The 23,559-nt window shown below is 38.2% G+C and overlaps 1 protein-coding gene across 5 annotated transcripts in view; it reads right to left on the reverse strand.

Moving 5' to 3' along the window:
• The window catches only part of STK33 (serine/threonine kinase 33), a 77,721-nt gene that overhangs the window by 32,884 nt on the left and 21,278 nt on the right, over positions 1-23,559 (reverse strand). For all 5 annotated transcript variants that reach the window (XR_003791545.1, XM_029209104.1, XM_029209105.1 and 2 more), the window contains 3 exons: positions 16,926-17,001; positions 12,754-12,866; positions 12,213-12,298 (listed from right to left, as the gene is read on the reverse strand). Coding sequence is in view for 4 of the 5 variants with exons in the window: in XM_029209104.1 (XP_029064937.1) it covers positions 12,213-12,298; positions 12,754-12,866; positions 16,926-17,001 (275 nt within the window). In the remaining variant the exon portion in view is untranslated. The remainder of the gene's footprint in view (positions 1-12,212; positions 12,299-12,753; positions 12,867-16,925; positions 17,002-23,559) is intronic.

Genomic DNA, 23,559 nt, shown 5'->3' on the forward strand with positions numbered 1-23,559 from the left:
TTCTCCACACCCTCTCCAGCATTTGCTGTTTGTAGATTTTCTAATGATGGCCATTCTAATTGGTGATACCTCATCGTAGTTTTGATTTGCATTTCTCTAATAATTAGTGATGTTGAGCAGCATTTCATGTGCTTCCTGGCCATCTGTATGTCTTCTTTGGAGAAATGTCTATTTAGGTCTACTGCCCATTTTTTGATTGGATTGTTTGTTTTTTTGATATTGAGCTGCATGAGCTGCTTATAAATTTTGGAGATTAATCCTTTGTCAGTTGCTTCATTTGCAAATATTTTCTCCCATTCTGAGGGTTGCCTTTTCGTCTTGTTTATGGTTTCCTTTACTGTGCAAAAGCTTTTAAGCTTCATTAGGTCCCATTTGTTTATTTTTGTTTTTATTTCCATTTCTCTAGGAGGTAGGTCAAAAAGGATCTTGCTGTGATTTATGTCATGGAGTGTTCTGCCTATGTTTTCCTCTAAGAGTTTTATAGTGTCTGGCCTTACATTTAGGTCTTCAATCCATTTTGAGTTTATTTTTGTGTATGGTGTTAGGGAGTGTTCTAATTTCATTCCTTTACATGTAGCTGTCCAGTTTTCCCAGCACCACTTATTAAAGAGGCTGTCTTTTCTCCATTGTATATTCCTGCCTCCTTTAAAAAAGATAAGGTGATCATATGTGCGTGGGTTTATCTCTGGGCTTTCTATCCTGTTTCATTGATGTATATTTCTGTTTTTGTGCCAGTACGATACTGTCTTGATTACTGTAGCTTTGTAGTATAGTCTGAAGTCTGGGAGCCTGATTCCTCCAGCTCCATTTTTCTTTCTCAAGACTGCTTTGGCTCTTTGGGGTCTTTTGTGTCTCCATACAAATTTTAAGAGTTTTTGTCCTAGTTCTGTAAAAAATGCCATTGGTAATTTGATAGGGATTGCATTGAATCTGTAGATTGCTTTGGGTAGTACAGTCATTTTCACAATATTGATTCTTCCAATCCAAGAACATGGTATATCTCTCCATCTGTTTGTATCGTCTTTAATTTCTTTCATCTGTGTCTTATAGTTTTCTGCATACAGGTCCTTTGTCTCCCTAGGTAGGTTAATTCCTAGGTATTTTATTCTTTTTGTTGCAATGGTAAATGGGAGTGTTTCCTTAATTTCTCTTTCAGGTTTTTCATCATTAGTATATAGGAATGCAAGATATTTCTGTGCATTAATTCTGTATCCTGCAACTTTACCAAATTCATTGATCAGCTCTAGTAGTTTTCTGGTGACATCTTTAGGATTCTCTATGTACAGTATCATGTCATCTGCAAACAGTGACAGTTTTACTTCTTCTTTTCCAATTTGTATTCCTTTTATTTCTTGTTCTTCTCTGATTGCTGTGGTTAGGACTTCAAAAACTATGTTGGATAATAGTGGCGAGAGTGGACATCCTTGCCTTGTTCCTGATCTTAGAGGAAATGCTTTCAGTTTTTCACCATTGAGAATGATGTTTGCTGAGCATTTGTCGTATATGGCCTTTATTATGTTGAGGTAGGTTCCCTCTACGCCCACTTTCTGGAGATTTTTTATCATAAATCGGTGTTGAATTTTGTCAAAAGCTTTTTCTGCATCTGTTGAGATGATCAAGTATGGTTTTTATCCTTCAATTTGTTAATATGGTGTATCACATTGGTTGATATGCGTATATTGAAGAATCCTTGCATCCCTGGGATAAATCCCACTTGATCATGGTGTATGATCCTTTTAATGTGTTGTTGGATACTGTTTGCTCGTATTTTGTTGAGGATTTTTGCATCTATATTCATCAGTGATATTGGTCTGTAATTTTCTTTTTTCGTAGTATCTTTGTCTGGTTTTGGTATCAGGGTAATGGTGACCTCATAGAATGAATTTGGGAGTGTTCCTTCCTCTGCAATTTTTTGGAAGAGTTTGAGAAGGACGGGTGTTAGCTCTTCTCTAAATGTTTGATAGAATTCACCTGTGAAGCCATCTGATCCCAGACTTTGCTTGCTGGAAGATTTTAAATCACAGTTTCAATTTCATTACTTGTGATTGGTCTGTCCATATTTTCTGTTTCTTCCCAGTTCAGTCTTGGAAGGTTATACCTTTCTAAGAATTTGTCCATTTCTTCCAGGTTGTCCATTTTATTGGCATAGAGTTGCTTGTAGTAGTCTCTTGGGATGCTTTGCATTTCTGTGGTGTCTGTTGTAACCTCTCCTTTTTCACTTCTAATTTTATTGATTTGAGTCCTCTCCCTCCTTTTCTTGATGAGTCTGGCTAATGGTTTATCAATTTTGTTTATCTTCTCAAAGAACCAGCTTTTAGTTTTATTGATCTTTGCTATTGTTTTCTTTGTTTCTATTTCATTTATTTCTGCTCTGATCTTTATGATTTCTTTCCTTCTGCTAACTTTGGGTTTTGTTTGTTCTTCTTTCTCTAGTTCCTTGAGGTGTAAGGTTAGATTGTTTATTTGAGATTTTTATTGTTTCTTGAGGTAGGCTTGTATTGCTATAAACTTCCCTCTTAGAACTGCTTTTGCTGCACACCATAGGTTTTGGATCGTGTTTTCGTTGTCATTTGTCTCTAGGTATTTTTTGATTTCCTCTTTGATTTCTTCAGTGATCTCTTGGTTATTTAGTAACACATTGTTTAGCCTCCATGTGTTTGTATTTTTTACATTTTTTTCCCTGTAACTGATTTCTAATCTCATAGCGTTGTGGTCAGAAAAGATGCTTGATATGATTTCAATTTTCTTAAATTTACTGAGGCTTGATTTGTAACCCAAGATGTGATCTAACCTGGAGAATGTTCCATGTGCACTTGAGAAGAAAGTGTAATCTTCCGTTTCTGGATGCAATGTCCTATAAATATCAATTAAATCTATCTGGTCTATTGTGTCATTTAAAGCTAGTATTTACTTATTAATTTTCTGTTTTGATGATCTGTCCATTGGTGTATGTGAGGTGTCAAAGTCCCCCACTATTACTGTGTTACTGTCGATTTCCTCTTTTATACCTGTTAGCAGTTGCCTTATGTATAGAGGTGCTCCTATGTTGGGTGCATATATATTTATAATTGTTATATCTTCTTCTTGGATTGATCCCTTGATCATTATGTAGTGTCCTTCCTTTTCTCTTGTAACATTCTTTATTTTAAAGTCTATTTTACCTGATATGAGTATTGCTACTCCAGCTTTCTTTTGATTTCCATTTTCCTGGAATATCTTTTTCCATCCCCTCACGTTCAGTCTGCATGTGTCCCTAGGTCTGAAGTGGGTCTCTTGTAGACAGCATATATATGGGTCTTGTTTTTGTATCCATTTAGCGAGCCTGTGGTTTTTAGTTGGAGCATTAAATTCATTCACGTTTAAGGTAATTATCCATATGTATGTTCCTGTTACCATTTTCTTAATTGTTATGGATTTGTTTTTGTTGGCCCTTTTCTTGTGTTTCCCACTGAGGGAAGTTCCTCTAGCATTTGCTGTAGAGCTGGTTTGGTGGTGCTGAATTCTCTTACCTTTTGCTTGTCTGTAAAGCTTTTGATTTCTCTGTCGAATCTGAATGAGATCCTTGCCAGGTAGAGTAATCTTGGTTGTAGGTTCTTCTCTTTCACCACTTTAAATATATCGTGCCTCTCCCTTCTGGCTTGTAGAGTTTCTGCTGAGAAATCAGCTGTTAACCTTATGGGAGTTCCCTTGTATATTATTTGTCATTTTTCCCTTGCTGCTTTCAATGATTTTTCTTTGTCTTTAATTTTTGTCAATTTGATTACTATGGTGTCTCAGCATGTTTCTCCTTGGGTTTATCCTGCCTGGGACTCTCTGTGTTTCCTGGACTTGGGTGGCTATTTCCTTTCCCATGTTAGGGAAGTTTTCAACTATAATCTCTTCAAATATTTTCTCGGGTCCTTTCTCTCTCTCTTCTCCTTCTGGGACCCCTATAATGCGAATGTTGTTGCGTTTAATGTTGTCCCTGAGGTCTCTTAGGCTGTCTTCATTTCTTTTTTCTTTATTCTGTTCTGCAGCAGTGAATTCCACCATTCTGTCTTCCAGGTCACTTATCCGTTCTTCTGCCTCAGTTATTCTGCTATTGATTCCTTCTAGTGTTGTTTTTTTTTTTTTAAGACTAGTCCTTTGTTTTATTAATTAATTAATTTATTTTTGCTGTGTTGGGTCTTCTTTTCTGTGCGAGGGCTTTCTCTAGTTGTGGCAAGCGGGGGCCACTCTTCATCATGGTGCGCGGGCCTCTCACTATCGCGGCCTCTCTTGTTGCAGAGCACAGGCTCCAGATGCACAGGCTCAGTAGTTGTGGCTCAGGGGCCTAGTGGCTCCATGGCATGTGGGATCCTCCCAGACCAGGGCTCAAACCCGTGTCCCCTGCATTAGCAGGCAGATTCTGAACCACTGCGCCACCAGGGAAGCCCCCTTCTAGTGTATTTTTCATTTCAGTTCTTGTATTGGTCATCTCTGTTTGTTTGTTCTTTAATTCTTCTAGTTTTTTGTTAAACATTTCTTGCATCTTCTTGATCTTTGCCTCCATCCTTTTTAGGAGGTCCTGGATCATCTTCACTATCATTATTCTGAATTCTTTTTCTGAAAGGTTGCCTATCTCCACTTCATTTAGTTGTTTTTCTGGGGTTTTATCTTGTTCCTTCATCTGTTACATAGCCCTCTGCCTTTTCATCTTGTCTATGTTTCTGTGAATGTGGTTTTTGTTCTGCGGGCTGCAGGACTGTAGTTCTTCTTGCTTCTGCTGTCTGCCCTATGGTGGATGAGGCTATCTAAGACGCTTGAGCAAGCTTCCTGATGGGAGGGACTGGTGGTGGGTAGAGCTGGCTGTTGCTCTGGTGGGCAGAGCTCAGTAAAACTTTAATCCGCTTGGCTGCTGATGGGTGGGGCTGAGTTCCCTCCCTGTTGGTTGTTTAGCCTGAGGCAATCCAGCACTGGAGGCTACAGGCTCTTTGGTGGGGCAAATGGCGGACTCTGGGAGGGCTCACACCAAGGAGTACTTCCCAGAACTTCTGCTTCCAGTGTCCTTGTCCTCATGGTGAGCCACAGCCACCCCCCGCCTCTGCAGGAGACCCTCCAACACTAGCAGGTAGGTCTGGTTCAGTCTCCTATGGGGTCACTGCTCCTTCCCCTGGGTCCCGATGAGCACACTACTTTGTGTGTGCCCTCCAAGAGTGGAGTCTCTGTTTCCCCCAGGGAAAAGTCCTGCAATCAAATCCCACTAGCCTTCAGAGTCTGATTCTCTATGAATTCCTCCTCCCGTTGCCAGACCTCCAGGTTGGGAAGCCTGACGTGGGGCTCAGAACCTTCACTCCAGTGGGTGGCCTTCTGTGGTATAAGCGTTCTCCAGTTTGTGATTTGATTTTATTGTGATTGCGCCCCTCTTACCGCCTTACTGTGGCTTCTCCTTTGTCTTTGGATGTGGGGTATCTTTTTTGGTGAGTTCCAGTGCCTTCCTGTCGATGATTGTTCAGCAGTTAGTTGTGATTCTGATGCTCTCGCAAGAGGGAGTGAGCACACATCCTTCTATTCTGCCATCTTGAACCTACCTCTCAACTGCATTTCTAAACACTTCAATTCCTGGCTGTGCCTCCCTGGGAGGATCCTGAGCAAACCCAGATCCTGTCCACATGGATGTAGCCCCAGGTTGTCCTGAAGCCCAAATCCCAGCAAGTCCTATGGAGACTGAACTCCTGTTGCAAGGACACTGGCCCTTCGAGTCCCAAAGCAGAGGACCTGGTGGTGCTTGAGGAGACAGAATTCTAAAGTTTCTGTTAAAGGATAATTTGTTCATAAATTTTTTAAATTGGATGAGATGGAGGTGTTATATATGTAAAACAAGTTAGATTTATTTTTAATTACCAACATTTACAATATATAGGAAATTATATCCCTTGTAATTATTTACATTTATGATGAAAAACTTTTAAGCTCAACCTAAAAATATCTGAAGAGATTCGTTACTTTTCAGTCTTTCTGAAATTATTCAAGCACAGACGTTTGAATATACTGTTCCAAAAAGCACCTCATTCTTCTTCCAATCTACAAAACCAGTAAGTCTTCTATACTTTTGTCTTACCCCATTTTCCTAGTCACCTGAAAAAGTTTTTATTCCTTTTACTCTTTTATCTAACATTTCTTCTTAGTTGAAAAATTGTGTTGATTGTCTTTCTAATGTCTATTTCTCTCCTCTCCCCTGTTCCGTTCTCACTGCCCTCGTTCCAATCTTTATTATCTCACCTGAGTCCTATTTCAGTTCTCCAACTTTACTTGCCACTCTGCAAACCATATCACACATACTGTTGCCAGATTATTCTTCCTGAAGTTCTGTCTGCCCTGGCCAGCAATACATCCACCAACCCACTAACTGATAGAGTTGACCTGTGAAGAATCTTAGACACTTGCTACTTGTTCCCAACCTGCTCCAATGCCTATCCTGTTCTATCTCCCCATTAAGATCCTGTTTCTGCCCTTCAGCCATGATCTGTGCATAAGGATCCCTCAAATTTATTCCTAGGGCCCTTCTGGCTTCACACTATTTCAGCCAGGATACTGCATTAGAAGAGGAGCTCCCCCCTCAGAATAGCCCACAGACCCCATCCAAGTCCACTCAAATCACTCCACAAGGGTTGAAGGGACAAAGCAGAAAACAAAACTCACATAAGTTCAGCTATGATCTGGTACTTCAGTGCCTTTCAGTAGCAATCCATTGTCAAACAAGTCAAATACAAAGTCTTCTCTATGTAGGCCAAGGTCTAGAGCAAAATAGCCCTAATCTGCCTTTACAGCTTAATTTCCCACTACTTCCCTACATGTCTTCTATGATTCTAAAAAACCAGAACTACTAATATACTTCATTTTTTCTTTCTCTATATCTTTGTAAAGTTCTTTCTATCTAGAATCCCCTGCCTTACCATGACTCCAACTTTAACTTCTACTTTTACCCATTTATTTAGAGTCAGATCACATATTACCTTCACTTTAAGTGGTTTTTGTAACCCCCTAAAGCGAATAATAGCTCTCTTCTTAAAAACCTAATAGTACTACTACTATACTATATACTATATAAATACATGTTTTATATATTAAATATAATATATATTTAATATACATTAATAAGTACAAATATGATATAAGTATATAATACATATTTTATAGAATATATATTTTATACAGTATATTTTTATATATATATATATATATATATATAAAATATGTATACACACACACACATCATGTACTCATTCTCTGCCTGTGTTTTTGTTTTAAACTTTCCACTATGCTTTGGGCAACCTGTAGGAAGGGACTATGCCAGACTCATCCTTGTGTCCTCCACAGCACATAGTAGTTATTCAATAAATATTTGTTTGAATTATTAAGTATATATCAATCACTGACTTTTGAGTAAATGCCCAAGGTTCCTGGTTCATGAGCTTCCAAACATAATTCTTATTTATTAAAAAACCTTCATTAAAGAGGGCTTTCAAAGCGTATTCATATATGTAAGATAATTCAGAATTTAAGAATAAGTAAATATATCAATAGTAAAATAAAGGTAAGAGACTTAATATATTTAGGAAGAAAATATACAGTAGGAAAAAAAATAGTTAGGTATTAGAAAAATTACCAATAATTAGTTAGGTATCAGAAAATTCCAATTCTTTTACATAGAGTGTACAGGCTAAAGGTTAAAAGCTAATGACCAAAGCCTAAATAACAGTTTGTGAATTAGTGAACAAGGACCCTGTTCACACATAGGAAAGAGTGTTCTGAAGTTAGACCCTACAGTTCATTACAAGAGCATTTGTAAAGTGTGACTAAAAAGCAAAGTATACTGTAATTTGTGGTAAATCACTCAATGGGAGAGACTGTGTTTTATTCATCTTTGTACCCACATAGTGCCCGATGAATTAAAATCAAAAGACAGTTGTTACAATCAACATAGACGTTTAAATGACTGTTGTCCCATTTAAAATAAGCCACCCTGCAAGACTGACGCACTATAATAATAATTTCCTTCCGTCAAAGAGCTTGCAATTGTTCCCCACTATCTATGGCAGGAAGTTAAAACTCTTTAGCCTGGGACTCAAGTGCCCTCACAATTTTCTTTCCTCTTCTAAAGTCTTTTTTCCCACTTCTTTCCTTCAGGCATCTTATTTGTCAGTCAAATTGAACTCCTGATTTCACACTTGCTTGCCTCTGTATCTCTCTGTTCATCTGGTAATTTCTTATGTCATTTATCATTTTCTTCCTTGCTTTGTATCTTATACATAGCTTGTTTTCCTTATTATATTGTAAGTTCCTCATGTCAGAGACCACGTCCTATATGTCTTTAACTACATTTTATTACCTAGCACAGGGCCTGGCACATGGTAGGCACACACACAAAAAATCTGTTGAAGGAATTACTGAATAATACCAGTAGAGCTCAACTCCGGAAACTACTTTTTGACAAGCCGTAAAAGAAAAATGCTTTTGTTTATTTATGGCAGAGTTCTTAAATATAAGCAGGCATTAAAAATACTGGGGAAACTTGTTAAATACGCAAATTCTTGGTGTTAGTTGTTACCAGGGGACTTAATACCAAGGGGCAACTGTAACTATCTTAATAAGGAATGAAGTCCTGAACCACTGCTGAGAATGAAAAGGGGAAAAAAGAAGAAAAGGATAAAGAGGATAACAGGCACACTCTTGGCAGTGGAAGTCATCATCAAACTCTTCCTTTGTAGTGAAGTCATTATTGGCTGTTTTTCCTTGCATCTGATCTTTGACTTTTTTTTTTTAAATACCTGGTTTTTTGTTTTGTTTTTTTATAAATTTATTTATTTTTGGCTGTGGTGGGTCTTTGTTGCTGTGCACAGGCTTTCTCTAGTTGCAGCGAGCGGGGGCTACTCTTCGTTGCGGTGCGTGGGCTTCTCACCGCGGTTGCTCCTCTTGTTGCAGAGCACGGGCTCTAGGCGTGCGGGCTTCAGTAGTTGTGGCACACGGGCTCAGTAGTTGTGGCTCGCGGGCTCTAGAGTGCAGGCTCAGTAGTTGTGGTGCACGGGCTTAGTTGCTCCGCAGCACGTGGGATCTTCCCAGACCAGGGCTCGAACCCGTGTCCCCTGCATTGGCAGGCGGATTCTCAACCACTGCGCCACCAGGGAAGTCCCGATCTTTGACTTTTTAAATCAGGATGACAATATCTGTTTAAGACCCATTCACTTAAATGTACATAGCGAAGCAATGATTATTTTTCTCAGAATACTTTTCAGATATGTACTGTATTTCAAAATGTACAATATATAGGTAAACCATAGAAACTTTTTATCCAATAAAGCTCTTTGAAAAGAATGTTACTATTTGTTCGGTACTGGAAGATCAGTTCTGCTTATAAAGCAGTAAGGCACTGAGAGAACTAACGTGTTCTCTTTAGATTATTTCAAACAGGATATGAATTACAGGAAGCAAGACTTCAAGTGGTTAAGAAGAAAAGAGTTTTGCCTTTCAGAAGTTTACAAAATGCCAGTATTCTAAACTTCATACACTGAACTCCTTAGGATAGTCTGATATAGTACACGCTATCTGTCACTTCTCTATCCATTTGGCAAAGACTAGATAGAGACAAATGTTACAGAGGCTCAAAAATGGAGACTTCTGGAAAAATGACCAAAGCCAGAAATAAAGTTGTACTAATTAGAAAACAAATAATTAAATGGCCAAACCCGAATGTTGTGTGATGCTGAAAAGAGATAGATTTCTAAAGCATACCATCTGTTTTACAGTTTTTATTTTGCTGTACTGCAAATCTACTCAGTAGTTTTGCAATGATCTAGCTGCTAACTCATTTGCACAATTACTTTAGGCCAGAAATACTTATTGCACAGAATCATTTGAGAGTTCAACACATTCACAGAAGAGGGCAGATATAAACCATTTTTGAGTGAAGACAATTTCTTTAGTTCTTAAAGAAAATGTTATTCAAAAAAAATGATTAGAAATTGCCAAAAGAAAATCAGAATGCTATCACTATAAATTTATGGTATCTAAACCTATCTAGGCCTTCAGGGTCACCATCAACCCCTCTGTTGGCCATTCTAATGAAAACTCATTCTCATCTTGACCCCTCGGCAGCATTTACCTGGGAGCTGACTGCTCCTGCTTTCTCGAACACTCTTCTCACTCAACTTCCTTGGCACCACCCTCCTGACTTTCCTTCTTCCTCATCAGCTATTCCTTTTCAGCCTCCACTGCTAGCTTCTCCTCTTCTAAATGTTTTAGTGTTTAAGGCAGGGTGCTGAGGCCTCTTGTCCTTTCTATCTGTATTTTCTTCCTAACTTATCTCTTCAGCCCAATGGCTTTACATGGCATCTATATACTCAGGAATCACAGATTTATATCTCCAGCTCATTCTTCTCGAGTTCCAGGCTCATACATTCAATGATCTATTTGAAATCTCCACTTGAATGCTACATAGGCATCTCAAAGTTAGCATGTCTCATATGGAACTCTTGACTCACCACTCTTCCCCCAGAAAAAAAAAAAATCTATTTCTCCTACAGTCTTCCACATCTCAGCAAATGGCACTACCATCCAACCAGCTGTTAAAGCAAAATCTAAAAATCATCCTGACACCTCCCTTATCCTTATCTCTTATCTGATCCATCACCAAGCCCTATCAAATATACCTAAAAAATATATTACATTTATTTCTCTTCAACTCTATTGCTACCACCCTGTCCAAGCCACCATCATCTCTCAACATTACTACTGCATTACAAGCACATCATGTATCTGCGGTACCTAACACAGTGTCTCGCAAGTCACAGATGTAAAATAACTTTCTGCATAGATAAATATTACTTAGCAACATTCCTACGTCTCTAAGACAATCTCTAATTTCCATTCTCAGACATTTTCTGACATACCTACAGATATTCATTTACTGAATCATCTACTCATCCAGCAATTATTTATTATTGTATTAATTGGTATTAGGTTTAACTGCATATTTCACAGTATCTCAAAGATGACAGACATTTGTCTCCTGCTCATATAAAAACGTCTGGAGGTAGGCAGTCAAGGGCTGGCATAGCAGCTCTATATGCTAAGAGCCCTGGTTCCTTGCATCTTGTTGCTCTGCTATCCCGTTTATAAATTCCACTCTATGATCTAATAATGGCTACTTAAACTCCACCCATCACAGCTGCATTTTAGTCACTAGGGAAGAAGATGGATGTGAGGAAGGCCATACCCCCTCCATTTAAGGACACTTCCCAGAAATTGCTCCTACCTCCACTTAGATCTCATTGACCAGCACCATAACTAGCAACGATGAGGAAGAACTAGCAAAGAAGACAAGATAGCAATGTTACCAGCTAAAAGCCAGGATCCTCATTTCCACAGAAGAAAGAGAAAATAAATACTGAGAGGTAGTAGCATCCTCTTCCAAAGTTCCTGTTGTGACCAGGTAATGTTCTGGGTACAGGGATACAAATCAGTAAGACATAGGGTCACAAGGGCTTCCCTGGTGGCGCAGTGGTTGAGAGTCCGCCTGCCGATGCAGGGGACACCGGTTTGTGCCCCGGTCCGGGAAGATCCCACAGGCCGCGGAGCTGCTGGGCCCGTGAGCCATGGCCGCTGAGCCTGTGCGTCCGGAGCCTGTGCTCCGCAACGGGAGAGGCCACAACAGTGAGAGGCCCGCGTACCGCAAAAAAAAAAAAAAAAAAAGACATAGGGTCACTGCTCAAGGCATTAGTCCAATGGGGGAAAGCAATATGTAAATGAATCATTACTCAAGATTTCAAGCCAGGCAACAGACACTGTTAGAAGACCTTGGCTTTTCTGAATCCCTGAAGATTCCTTGCATCCAAAGAGTTGAAAGAGAAGTAGATGGTTCCAGTGCTTTACATCACTAAACTATACAGACTGCTTCAATATTCCACAGCTTTAATAATGGACATTTCTCAGCTCTATTTTACTGGATTTGATACAAAAGAAAAGTTCATTTAAACCTCTATAAACATATACAAACAACTGTGGTAGTAATTTTAACAGTTTGAAAATACCCATTTCAGAAATGTGGCAACACTCAATAATTTTTTTAACTTGTCAGAAGATGAAACTAAATGACTGTTTTAAGAAGACTATATATAAACTACAAGGCCAGATGAGAAGAAATAAGCAATGACAGCATGCCAAAAAGAAAAAAAAGAAGTAATACTGTAACTTACCGTTAACCACTGGTTATCTAGTAGTTCCTTAGCTGTGATTCTATGAGCAGGATCTACTTTCATAAGTTGTTTCAAAACACTTTTAGCTGCAAATAAGGGAAAAATCCTGAAAGTCTTATTTATCTCAACTATAATTAGTACCACACATTTTCCAGTTTATTTAGGATTAGGTCTGTATGATATGAAGGAAACTTCTCAGTTATAAAATAAATATCATCAGTACCAGTGGCTAGTATTAAATAAAGTTTAAGGCCTAAAGTGAGGTTTTATTGCCTGGATTACCTGGTTTATGGTCTATAGTAAAAAATTAGCTAGATGATCAGCAAATTTCCTCTTCAATTTTTATTATGCATTTTCTGTTTTTGCTGAAAGTTTCAACTATAACAAGCACAGTGAAGATACCACTATTACCACAAGTAAGTAGTGTATTTCTACAAGTAAATTTAATGACTAACCAGAGATCTAAAGTATCTGAATTACTGGCTGCCTTTCTTATATTATGTATACTTGCTTTAGTAAATAATAACAAATCTGTACTTACCAGAATCACTTATGGAATCCCAGACTGAATCTTTAAAACGTAGTTCTCCCTTTCTTATTAACTCAAAAAGCTTCTCTTCTGAGCTTGCCATAAAGGGTGCTTCTCCACATAATCTACAACAAAGACAGTTGTTTTGTTAAGATTTTTAAAAAAATAATCAGAATGAGGCTATTAAAAATTAAGTTTCCACAGGACTTGGAAGTAGTGGTGCTTCATATTTAAGTAAAGGAGAGAAAGAGGTGGGAACTTCTCTGGATGTAGAAATGGAAGCGAAGGGCTTTTGCAAGATCTGTGCTAGGCTCTTGTATACATTGGAACTTCCACATTTGCAAATGACCCAAAGCTCTTCCAGGTGGGGAAACACTAAAGGGTTAAAATACAGAAAGGTGTGTGAGTTTAAGTGCACAGTAATAGTGGTGGATGATAGAGGAGAAACACTTCAATGTGAGCAAAGGTAAGGTAACACCTTAAGGTACATAACTCACATTGGACTTACAGAAAGATAGACAGAGTTATCAGAGTCTAACGAGAGTTATCAGACTCTAATGACCATGTAAGAGTTTTATCTGTGGTAAAATGCTACACGAATGTTAGTGATAGTAAGAATAACCCTGGGGTCTACAGGCTCTGAGTCAAAAGCAAAAATCCATTAAAATGGCCACAACTCTTCAAAAATGATACATAAAATGAAGAAAATCTGAATGAGGAAAATCAGTCTGGAAGGGTGAAAGCTGAGTATATGTAACAACCAATGTCAGTAAAGCCATGTGTATACAGTAAACATGGGCTTATTTGTAAATTCTGTAGTACGGGGACTATAAGTCTTTAGAATCTTTTAAAGGAAGCACCGTGCTATACTTTACAAAGAGCATGGCAAGCCTATGCTTCAATAGGTGATCTAGTCCAAAACTACAAGAACATGCTTAAAAGTTGCAAACGTTGGCCATCATCTTTATCATCAACCCCAACATCTGAGGGCAACCCTGTAGACAACAACCAGATTTTCCCAATGACAACCAGAGAGAAGCTGGACCTGGACTCATCACAGAGGCAACTCTAACTCTGTATGTCTATTCTTCCACTCTCAGGATTATACTTTTCCACTTTATTATGGAAACAGTAAAACGGCAGAATTCCATTACACTTCCCAAATGCTGGTCTATTATGTACATAAGTATAATGTATAATGATCTCCAGGTCTCTTAACAGATTTTTACTGATTTTTGTTTTTAGTCATATTTTTCTTAAAGTTCTTTCAAAACCTCTCCCATGAATATTTTTTGAAGAAGTCTAAATTTGGTAAATATCTTACATGACAATGATTTTCTGGGGGGGGAGGGGGAGAGCTGTTGTCATCCTAGTAATTTATCAAACTAGGCTGGATAACACAGCTTTTCATTCACCAATAGGTTCTTGTTAAGTGATAAATGTTTCTTAAATTGTTCTGCAAACTCTCATTTTAATACTTTTTATTTCTCCAGCTCATTCTGACCCTCCTCTCTCTGATCTTACTTGCCTTACTACTGTTTAGTTTTAAAATGCAATAAAAAAAAGCCCAAAAAAATGGTCTTATGGACAATTACAATCTATTATAGCAAGTACAGGCCAGCAAAAGCCTGGCTCATTGAGTCTGTTAACAACCAGTGATATGCACATTCACCAATTTCTTAGCTGCTCCCACACTGCCTGACTAGCATGCAACCATATAGCTCAAGGGCTACATTTTAAAAATTCCACTTTTTTCTGTCCTTTACAATTTTATTCACACAAAATGTATCTAATGGTTGGTCAATCAGCAGCGTATGAAATTTTATGATAGCAATTTTCTGCACATCCGGAAAAGGGAATCCAAGACATGAAAAATGCCTCTTAAAGCCTTCCGATTATTTTGCTTCATAGGAATCAAAACAGCAAAAGATAGTGCCCATAAAGAGTATTTATGTCAATTTCACCTTGAGAAAGTATGTTATCATTGTCCAATTAAGTAGCAATGAAACAGGGGTAATTGATAAACAAGAAAATAACCCCCCTGGAGAAGGTAGTATGTTTGCGCCCTTGTTGAAGGAAATTATCTGTAGGACCACTGGGCTCAGGCAGATTAATGAACAGGCACTGATTAGCTAAGTAAGAGTCTACTGTAAAGAAAAAAATATGTCATTATTATGATATGCAGTCACACTCAGAAGCAGAAAAATTAAAATTACATCTTTAAGTAGGAGAAAACAATTTAAGGTATGTAATACGCTATCACTTCCCTTAACACCAAATTCAAACTAAGAAGGCAGCAAATACCACATGAATGGTGTAATAATAGTTCACATGTATTATGTTTGACTTGTGTTGTCCAGGAAGTCGTGAGAGTATAAAACACTAATTTTAAATAGCTGTATTTTTAATTTAAAACTAAGGCTCAGAATTTTAATATGATTCTAATCAGCACAGAACAATGATCAAAAACTTTGTGAATACATTTATACTTTATGCAATCTAAGCAGTGATATGTCAGCTATCTGAGTTACAACTACGATCACAACATCCAATTTCTACTGCCCGTGTATTCCATTTCACAGGACTGTGAAAATATAACTACTGTGATGTCAATATTTAGAAACGATCTGGAAGAGGTAGTGCACAGTGAAATCTTCAATATGACCATAAAACTAATGTTGCATCAACATAAAAATGTTCATATTCACCAGCAGGCAGAACAGTGACCACTAACTTTTCAGAACATCTCTTAGACAATTCACTTTAATTCAATTTAACAAACAAATATTGAGCACTGACTACATGTCTACTATTGTACCAGATACCAGGGATGCAAAGATGAATCATATCTCTGTCCTTCATGGAATTTAGAGTAAGAAAAACAGGTACAATACACATAATACAATAATTATATTCCATTATAATCTAGCTTTTAAAAGTGCAATGAGAACACAGAAAAGTGAACAATTTATTCTATCATATTTACACATGTGCAAACTTTCCTAATTAAATATGCTTATTATTTTGTTTTTCTTTCTACATTACTGTTTTACATGCATCTTCGTCTACTGCCTTAAATTCCAAAAAGTATACACATAATGAATGTAGTAACTGCTGGGGTAGAGTAGGACTTAGGGAAATAGAAGTCTTTACTGTGTGAGCTGGACACACCCAGGAAAGAGGTTAGTAGAGAAGAAAAAAGAACATCTAGGCAGAATGAGCTGCATGAGCAAAGACCCAGAAGCATGCAATACAGGGTGCCTGAGTCATAAGGAGTGGCCTAGAGTGTCCACCAGCACAGGGTAAGTGAATGGGAACACATATGCAGACCAAGATTAGAAAGGCACTCTGGAGCCAGGCAGTGGAAGCTTTGTGTTACGCCATGCGGGGATGCTCTGAGATTTTTCTACAGCAAGGGAGAATTACCAGAGGTTGTTAATCAGGAAAGTAGTACAATCAGATTTGTGATTTAGAAAGACAACTCTGACAACTGTGTGAAGGGTGAACCCGAGGCAGGAGAACCGACAGAAAGACACTGTAATCTTCTAGAAAGGGATCGTAAGGAGAAATGATACAAGTGAAGAGAAATGAAATAATAGGTGAGGACACTTGAAAGGAAAAATACAGGCCATGGGGTTTGACTGAATCTTGAGAGTGAGACAGAAGAGAGAGCAAGAAAGGCCAACATTTTCAGTAGCATGAAGAGAAGTAGAAACAACAGAATACTCCCTGGACCCTGGGCTGAACCTTTATCTGGTTACTGCCCGCTCCTCACACGTGCCCTGTCCATCAGGTAGCTCTAGTGCCAGGTCCCAGGACCTCCCTCTACCTGATGCTCTATAAGTGAATCTCTTGAGAAAATACAAAGAAGCTTTTGTTTTGTAGCAAAGGATCAGGGAGGTGCTGAGGCAAGTTTTTCATGTGGCTCAGATCATACAGTGCATTGTAGCATTTATAGATCAATGAAAAGAAAAGGTGAAAGTTATAAATTGATTGTATTAAAAAAATACCTAATGGATGCACCTGACAACTAATAAGACACCTTTTAGAATGACTTCCCAACTGTTTCTTTAGTCGCTTTCTTAAAACTATATTGTTTAGTTTTAATTTAAAGTCTATGTAATTCTACTGTTAGGGATGGATCATCCATTCATTTTAAGTTGTACATTTAGCAGGGTACTTACAAAATGTACATTATGACACCTATGCTCCAAATGTCACACTGCTGGCTATAGTCGTGGGCATTGATAACTTCAGGGGCTGCCAAATAAGCAGAAATAAAATAATATTAATAATACAATAAATGACTTTTAATGCTTAAACACAAAGCATGAAAAATGTGCTGATGTGCTGTAATTTATTCCCCCACAGGGAAAAAGAGAACCAACAGCAGATGTTAAGTGAATAATGTATAGGCTTAACAACTGACGTCGCTGTATCCTCACCCCTGCTATTTAGCTTCTAATGGAACAGTGGCACACACTGTATAGCTAAATGCACAACTCTTCATCTCTTTCAAATTGTTAAGAAATGATTTTGCGAAGATTGTGTAGTTATAGTAGAAGACAACAATATCTCAGTTCTTTGCCAAAAATAGAATTGAAAACATACCTTAAGTAGATACAATTTAAAACAAGCCCAATAGGTAGAAATCTGGATTTACAGAGAAACTAAGATAAACGGTTATAAATCACTTCAGTAAAATAACAGTAGTAATAATAACATCATAGCACTCCTATGGCGGTATGAATTATCTTCCACATTTTCTAAATGAGAAAACTAAGACAGAGGAGCTCCTAGAACATAACTTGATCAAAAAGCCAATTAGTCCCAGGATGATGACTAGGATGCAGGCACCCCTGACTCCCCAGCTCTGGGCTACTTACTTACAATGTGTCCACAGTAGGGTTCCTTTAAACAATCTTCTCAAAGTAGAACTTTTTTTTTTTACTTTGAGGTAGCACATTTTTTAATGATTAGGTTTTTTATAATGGCTGGCTTTCTAAAAAGTCACATATGATATTCCAGGAATATGTCTATTATACTTCTACAGCTAGGTAGCACCACACAGGGCCGACTGTAAGTTATACGTGGATTCACCCCTGCGTCGTTCAAGGGTCAACTGCGTGTATTAGAATAGAACTTTAAAATTTACAAAGTACTTTTGTATAGATGATGTTATTTGTATAAATTATGTTGAGAATCATGTGAGACGGGTATGTAGCGATGACTTACTTTGCCAGCGAGGAAATTAAGGTTCAGGCACACATATGAAGCGACTCACCTAAAGCAACACTGTTATACAGCGCCTCCCATGTAAAAGGTGTTTTTACTTTAGAAAACAGTTTCAATCACCCCCCCCAACATACACACAGCTTTTATAACTACTAAAAGCAAATGAAATTTCATTTCCTCTGCTTATTGTTAAAGGAACTAAAAAGCAACAACAAAGGAGTTAAAAGGTAAACAGAAGAGAACAGGCTCAACCGTAGATAATTAACAAATTGAATAATTCTTCTCTAAATCACTGAAAATTAAAATTAATATTTTCCTTTAAGCAATTACTTGTATTCTTTAACTCTACTTAAACTTTTAAAATATGGAATCATAAAAGCTCAAGTTGCTCTATGGCTGCATGTCTACGACAAGGGCAGATTCCGTGATCCGATTCCCTGACAGATCTCCATGTAGGTGCATCACACAGCAGGGGCCCGGAATTTGGAGCCCTCACTCCCTCTTTCGGAGTCACCTTAATTATCAGGGGCATTTCTACTTGCACTGTCATCGCAGCTCTCACAGGGAGGCAAAGGCCAGACTGGCTGGGCCAAGAAGCCATTTAGGAAGTCAGCAAAGCTCCACAAACCATCTGCCTTCTCTCTTGTTCTCTCACTTGTCTCACAGTGCAGACAACTAATAAGCAGGCATAAAACTCAGGGTGCTTGGATATATTTTCCCCATGTAACTACAGACCAGATGTCTTTTGCCAACAGGAGGATATGAACAGAATCTAAAGTAGCCTCTTCCCAAATAAGATAAAACAATTTAGAAGCTTTATGCATCAAGTAGACAAAGAAACAATGAACTAGGTATACTGCTCAGCCATAAAAATGAATAAACTGCTGATATAACAACACGGGTAAGTCTCAAAACCATTACATGGAACAGAAGAAGACAGACACAAAAGAATATATGCTTATGATTCAATTTATATAAATTCTAGACAAGCAAAACTAAACTAAGGTAATGGAAGTCATCAGTGGTTGCTGGGGTCTGGGTGAGGAATCGACTGAGAGGGACACAAAGGAAATTTCTGGGGTGATGGAAATGTTCTATATATTCACTGGGGTGGTAATTGTACAAGTATAGGTATTTGTCAAAACTCATTAAACTTAAAATCTGTGCATTTTATTATATGTAAATTATGTTTCAATAAAGTATATTTTAAAGAAAACTACTAAAAGTACAAAAAGAATCTATCAAAGCCCTGCGCTGGTGAGTGACTTTAATAATTCTCTTAGAAATCAACAGAGGAAGCAAGCAAGATTAAATTAACAATATTGACTGGGTGGCCGAGATGGCAGAGCAGGAAGACCGTGAACTTCCACAGACACACCAAAATTACCACCACTTACAGAGCAACTGTCTATAGGAATGACCTGAAAACCAGCAGAAAACAATTTCCACAACTAAAGACATAAGTAGGAACTACAAGAAGATGGATAGGAGGGGCGCAGACACAGTAGAGTTAGGACCTACGCTCTCAGATCGGCGAGCCACAGACAGGAGGAATGTCACGGTCTTGAGGTCCTCCCCAGGGAGTGAGGGCTCTTGGTCCCACATCAGGCTCCCCAGCCCAGGGGGTCCTGCACCAGGAATACAAAGCACCCAGAACGTCTCCCTCTGAAAACCAGCAGGGCTTATGTCTGGGAGAGCTGGAGCGCTAGAGCAAACAAGAGACTCCACTCTAAAAGGGTGCACGCAAAATCTCATCCACTCTGAATCCCAGCTCAGAGGCAGCACTTTGAAAATGAGTCAGACCCACTTGCTGATCTTGGAAAACCTCCCAGAGAGGGAGGGAGCAACTAGGACTCCCCCTGGGGACTGGCAGCAGCCATTTTGGGGAGTTCATTGTAACACGTGGACACTGGTGCTGGTAAGCACCATTTTGGATGCCTCCCCCTAGCTTATTAGCGCCGGGACCTGCCCCACCCACCAGCGGGCACACACCAGCCCCACACCCCCTGGTAGACAGCTGCCAAGACCTGGCCCGCCCACCAGCAGACTTACACCAGCACTAAGGCCCCCATACCATTCAGACGCCATGTGGGAACCCAGCCTTGCCCACCAGCAGGCCAGCAGCAGCCCCATGCAGTTAACCCTGCAGTAAGCCTACCCCACCTTCTAGCAGGCCCAGAGCCACTGGACATGACACAGCCTCAAAGCCAACCAGGCTGGGGGCCAGTCCCACCTACCAGTGTGCTCAGAGCAGTCAGCCCCACCATAGCAGAAGGGTGCATGCAGCCCACATAGGAGTTGCCCCGAGAACATATAGCTCCAGTGACCAGAGAGGAGCATGCTGCTGGGCCCCACAGGACATCTCCTATATAAGGCCACTTCTCCAAGATCAGAAAACACAACCAACATACCTAATACATAGAAATAGACACAGAGAATTGGGCAAAATGAAAAATAAAAATGCAAAAAGCACAAACACATGAAGTTTAAATAATATACTACTAAACAACCAGTGGGCCATTGAATAAGTCAAAGAGGAAATCAAAAATACCTAAACAGAAATAAAAATGGGAATACAATGATCTAAAATCTGTGGGACACAGCAAAAGTAGTTCTAAGAGGGAAGTTTATGGAGACACAAGCCTTACCTCAGGAAACAAGAAAAACCTCAAATAAACAATCTAGCCTTACCCCTAAAGGAACTAGAAAAAGAAGAACAAACAAAACCCAAAATTAGTAGAAGGAAGAAAAAATAAAGATCAGATCGGAAATAAAAGAAATAGAGACTAAAAAGATATAGAAAAGAACAATGAAACTAAGAGCTAGTTCTTCAGAAAGATAAAATTGATAAACCTGTAGCAAGACTCATCAAGAAACAAGATAGAAGACACAAATAAAATCAGAATGAAAGAGAAGTTACAACCAACACCACAGAAATACAAAGTATCGTAAGAGATTATATATGAACAATTATATAACAATCAAATGGACAATTTAGAAAGAACAGATAAATTCCTTGAAATGTACACTCTCCCAAGACTGAATCAGGAAGAAATAGAAAATATTAAGAGACCAATCACCAGTAATAAAATTGGATCAGTAATTTAAAAACTCCCAACAAACAAAAGTCCAAGACCAGATAGCTTCACAGGTAAATTCTATAAAACTCTTAAGAAGAATTAACACCTATCCTTATCAAGCTATTCCAAAAAGCTGAAGAGGAAGGAGGATTTCCAAACTTATTCTACAAGGCCAGTGTCAGCCTGCTATCAAAACCAGGTAAAGATACCACAAAAAAGAAAATTATAGGCCAATATCACTGATGAACCAGATGTAAAAAATCCTCAAAAAAATCTTAGCAAACCAAATTCAATAATACATTAAAAGAATCATATACCATGAGTAAGTGATATTTAGTCCAGGCACTCAGGATGGTTCAACATCTTCAAATCAATCAATGTGATACACCACATTAACAAATTGAAGGGTAAAAATCATATGATCATCCTAATAGATGCAGAAAAAGCTTTTGACAAAATTCAACATCCATTTATGACAAAAACTCTCCAGAAAGTGGGTATGAGGGAACATACCTCAATATAATAAAGGCCATAATGGCAAACCCACAGTGAACATCATACTCAATGGTAAAAAGCTGAAAGCATATCCTCTAAGAGCAGGAACAAGACAAGGATGTCCACTCTCACCACTTTTATTCAACATAGTATTGGAAGTCCTAGCCATGGCCATCAGATAAGAAAAAGAAATAAAAGGAATCCACACTGGAAAGGAAGAATTAAAGCCATCACTGTTTGCAGATGACATGATACTGTATACAGAAAATCCTAAAAATGACAACAAAGAACTATTAGAATAAATGAATTCAGTAAAGTTGCAGGATACAGAATTAATATTTAGATATTTATTGCATTGCTATACACTAACAACAAATTATCAGAAAGAGAAATTAAGAAAACAATCCCACATATGGATCAATGGAACAGAATAGTGAGCCCAGAAATAAACCTACACACCTAAAGTCAATTAATCTTTGACAAAGGAGGTAAGAATGTACAATGGAAAGAAGACAGTCTCTTCAACAAGTGGTGTTGGGAAAGTTGGACAGCCACATGTAAACCAACGAAGTTAGAACACACCCTCTCAACATACACAAAAAATAAACTCAAAATGGCTTAAAGACTCAAATATGAGACATGATACCATAAAACTCCTTGAAGAGAACATAGGCAAGACATTCTCTAACATAAATCATACCAAACTGTTCTTAAGTCAGTCTGCCAAGGCAATAGAAATAAAAGCAAAAATAAACAAATGGGACCTAATCAAACTTACAAGCTTCTGTACAGCAAAGGAAACCATAAACAAAATGAAAAGATAACCTACAGACTGGGAGAAAATATTTGCAAATGATGCGACCAACAAGGGCTTAATTTCCAAAATATACAAACAGCTCATACAACACAACAACAAAAAAACAAACAACCCAATAAAAAAGTGGACAGAAGACCTAAATAGACATTTCTCCAAAGAAGAGAGACAGACGGCCAACAGGCACATGAAAAGATGCTCAACATTCCTGATTATTAGAGAAATGCAAATCAAAACTACAATGAGGTACCACCTCACACAGGTCAGAATGACCATCATCAAAAAGTCTACAAATACAAATAACAAATGCTGGAGAGGGTGTGGAGAAAAAGGAACCCTCCTACACTGTTAATGGGAGTGTAAATTGGTGCAGCCGCTATGGAAAACAGTATGTAGGTTTCTCAAAAAACTAAAAATAGAGCTGCCATATGATCCAGCAATCCTACTGCCAGGCATATATCTGGACAAAACTCTAATTCAAAAGCCTACATGTACCCCTATGTTCATACTAGCACTATTCACAATAGCAAAGACATGGAAACAACCTAATGTCCATTGACAGATGAATACATAAAGAAGATGTCATACATATATACAATGGAATACTTTGCAGCAGTAAAAAAAAGAATGAAATAATGCCACTTGCAGCAATATGGATGGACTTAGAGACTAACATACTAAGTGAAGTGAGTCAGAAAGAGAAAGACAAATACAATAGGATATCACCTATATGTGGAATCTAAAGTATGACACAAATGAACCTATCTACAAAACAGAAACAGACTCACAGCCATAGAGAAGAGACTTGTGGTTTCCAAGAGGGAAGGGGAGTAGGAGAGGGGTGGATTGGGAGCTTGGGGTTAGCAGATGCAAACTATTATATATAGAATGAATAAACAACAAGGTCCTACTGCATAGCACAGGGAACTATATTCAATATCCCATGGTAAACTATAAAGGAAACAATATAAAAAAGAATGTATACATATGTATAACTGAATCACTTTGCTGTACAGCAGAAATTAACACAACACTGTAAATCAACTATACGTCAATTAGAAAAAAAGACAACAATCTCATTTACAATTGCATCAAAAAGAATAAAATACCTAGGAATAAATCTAACTAAACAGGTAAAAGACCTGTGCTCAGAAAACTACAAGACAATGATGAAAGAAATTGAAGATGACACAA

This window comes from Monodon monoceros, unplaced genomic scaffold, assembly GCF_005190385.1.
Source record: "Monodon monoceros isolate NGI ecotype Baffin Bay Population unplaced genomic scaffold, NGI_Narwhal_1 Super_Scaffold_7, whole genome shotgun sequence".
Classification (NCBI taxonomy): Eukaryota; Metazoa; Chordata; class Mammalia; order Artiodactyla; family Monodontidae; genus Monodon; species Monodon monoceros.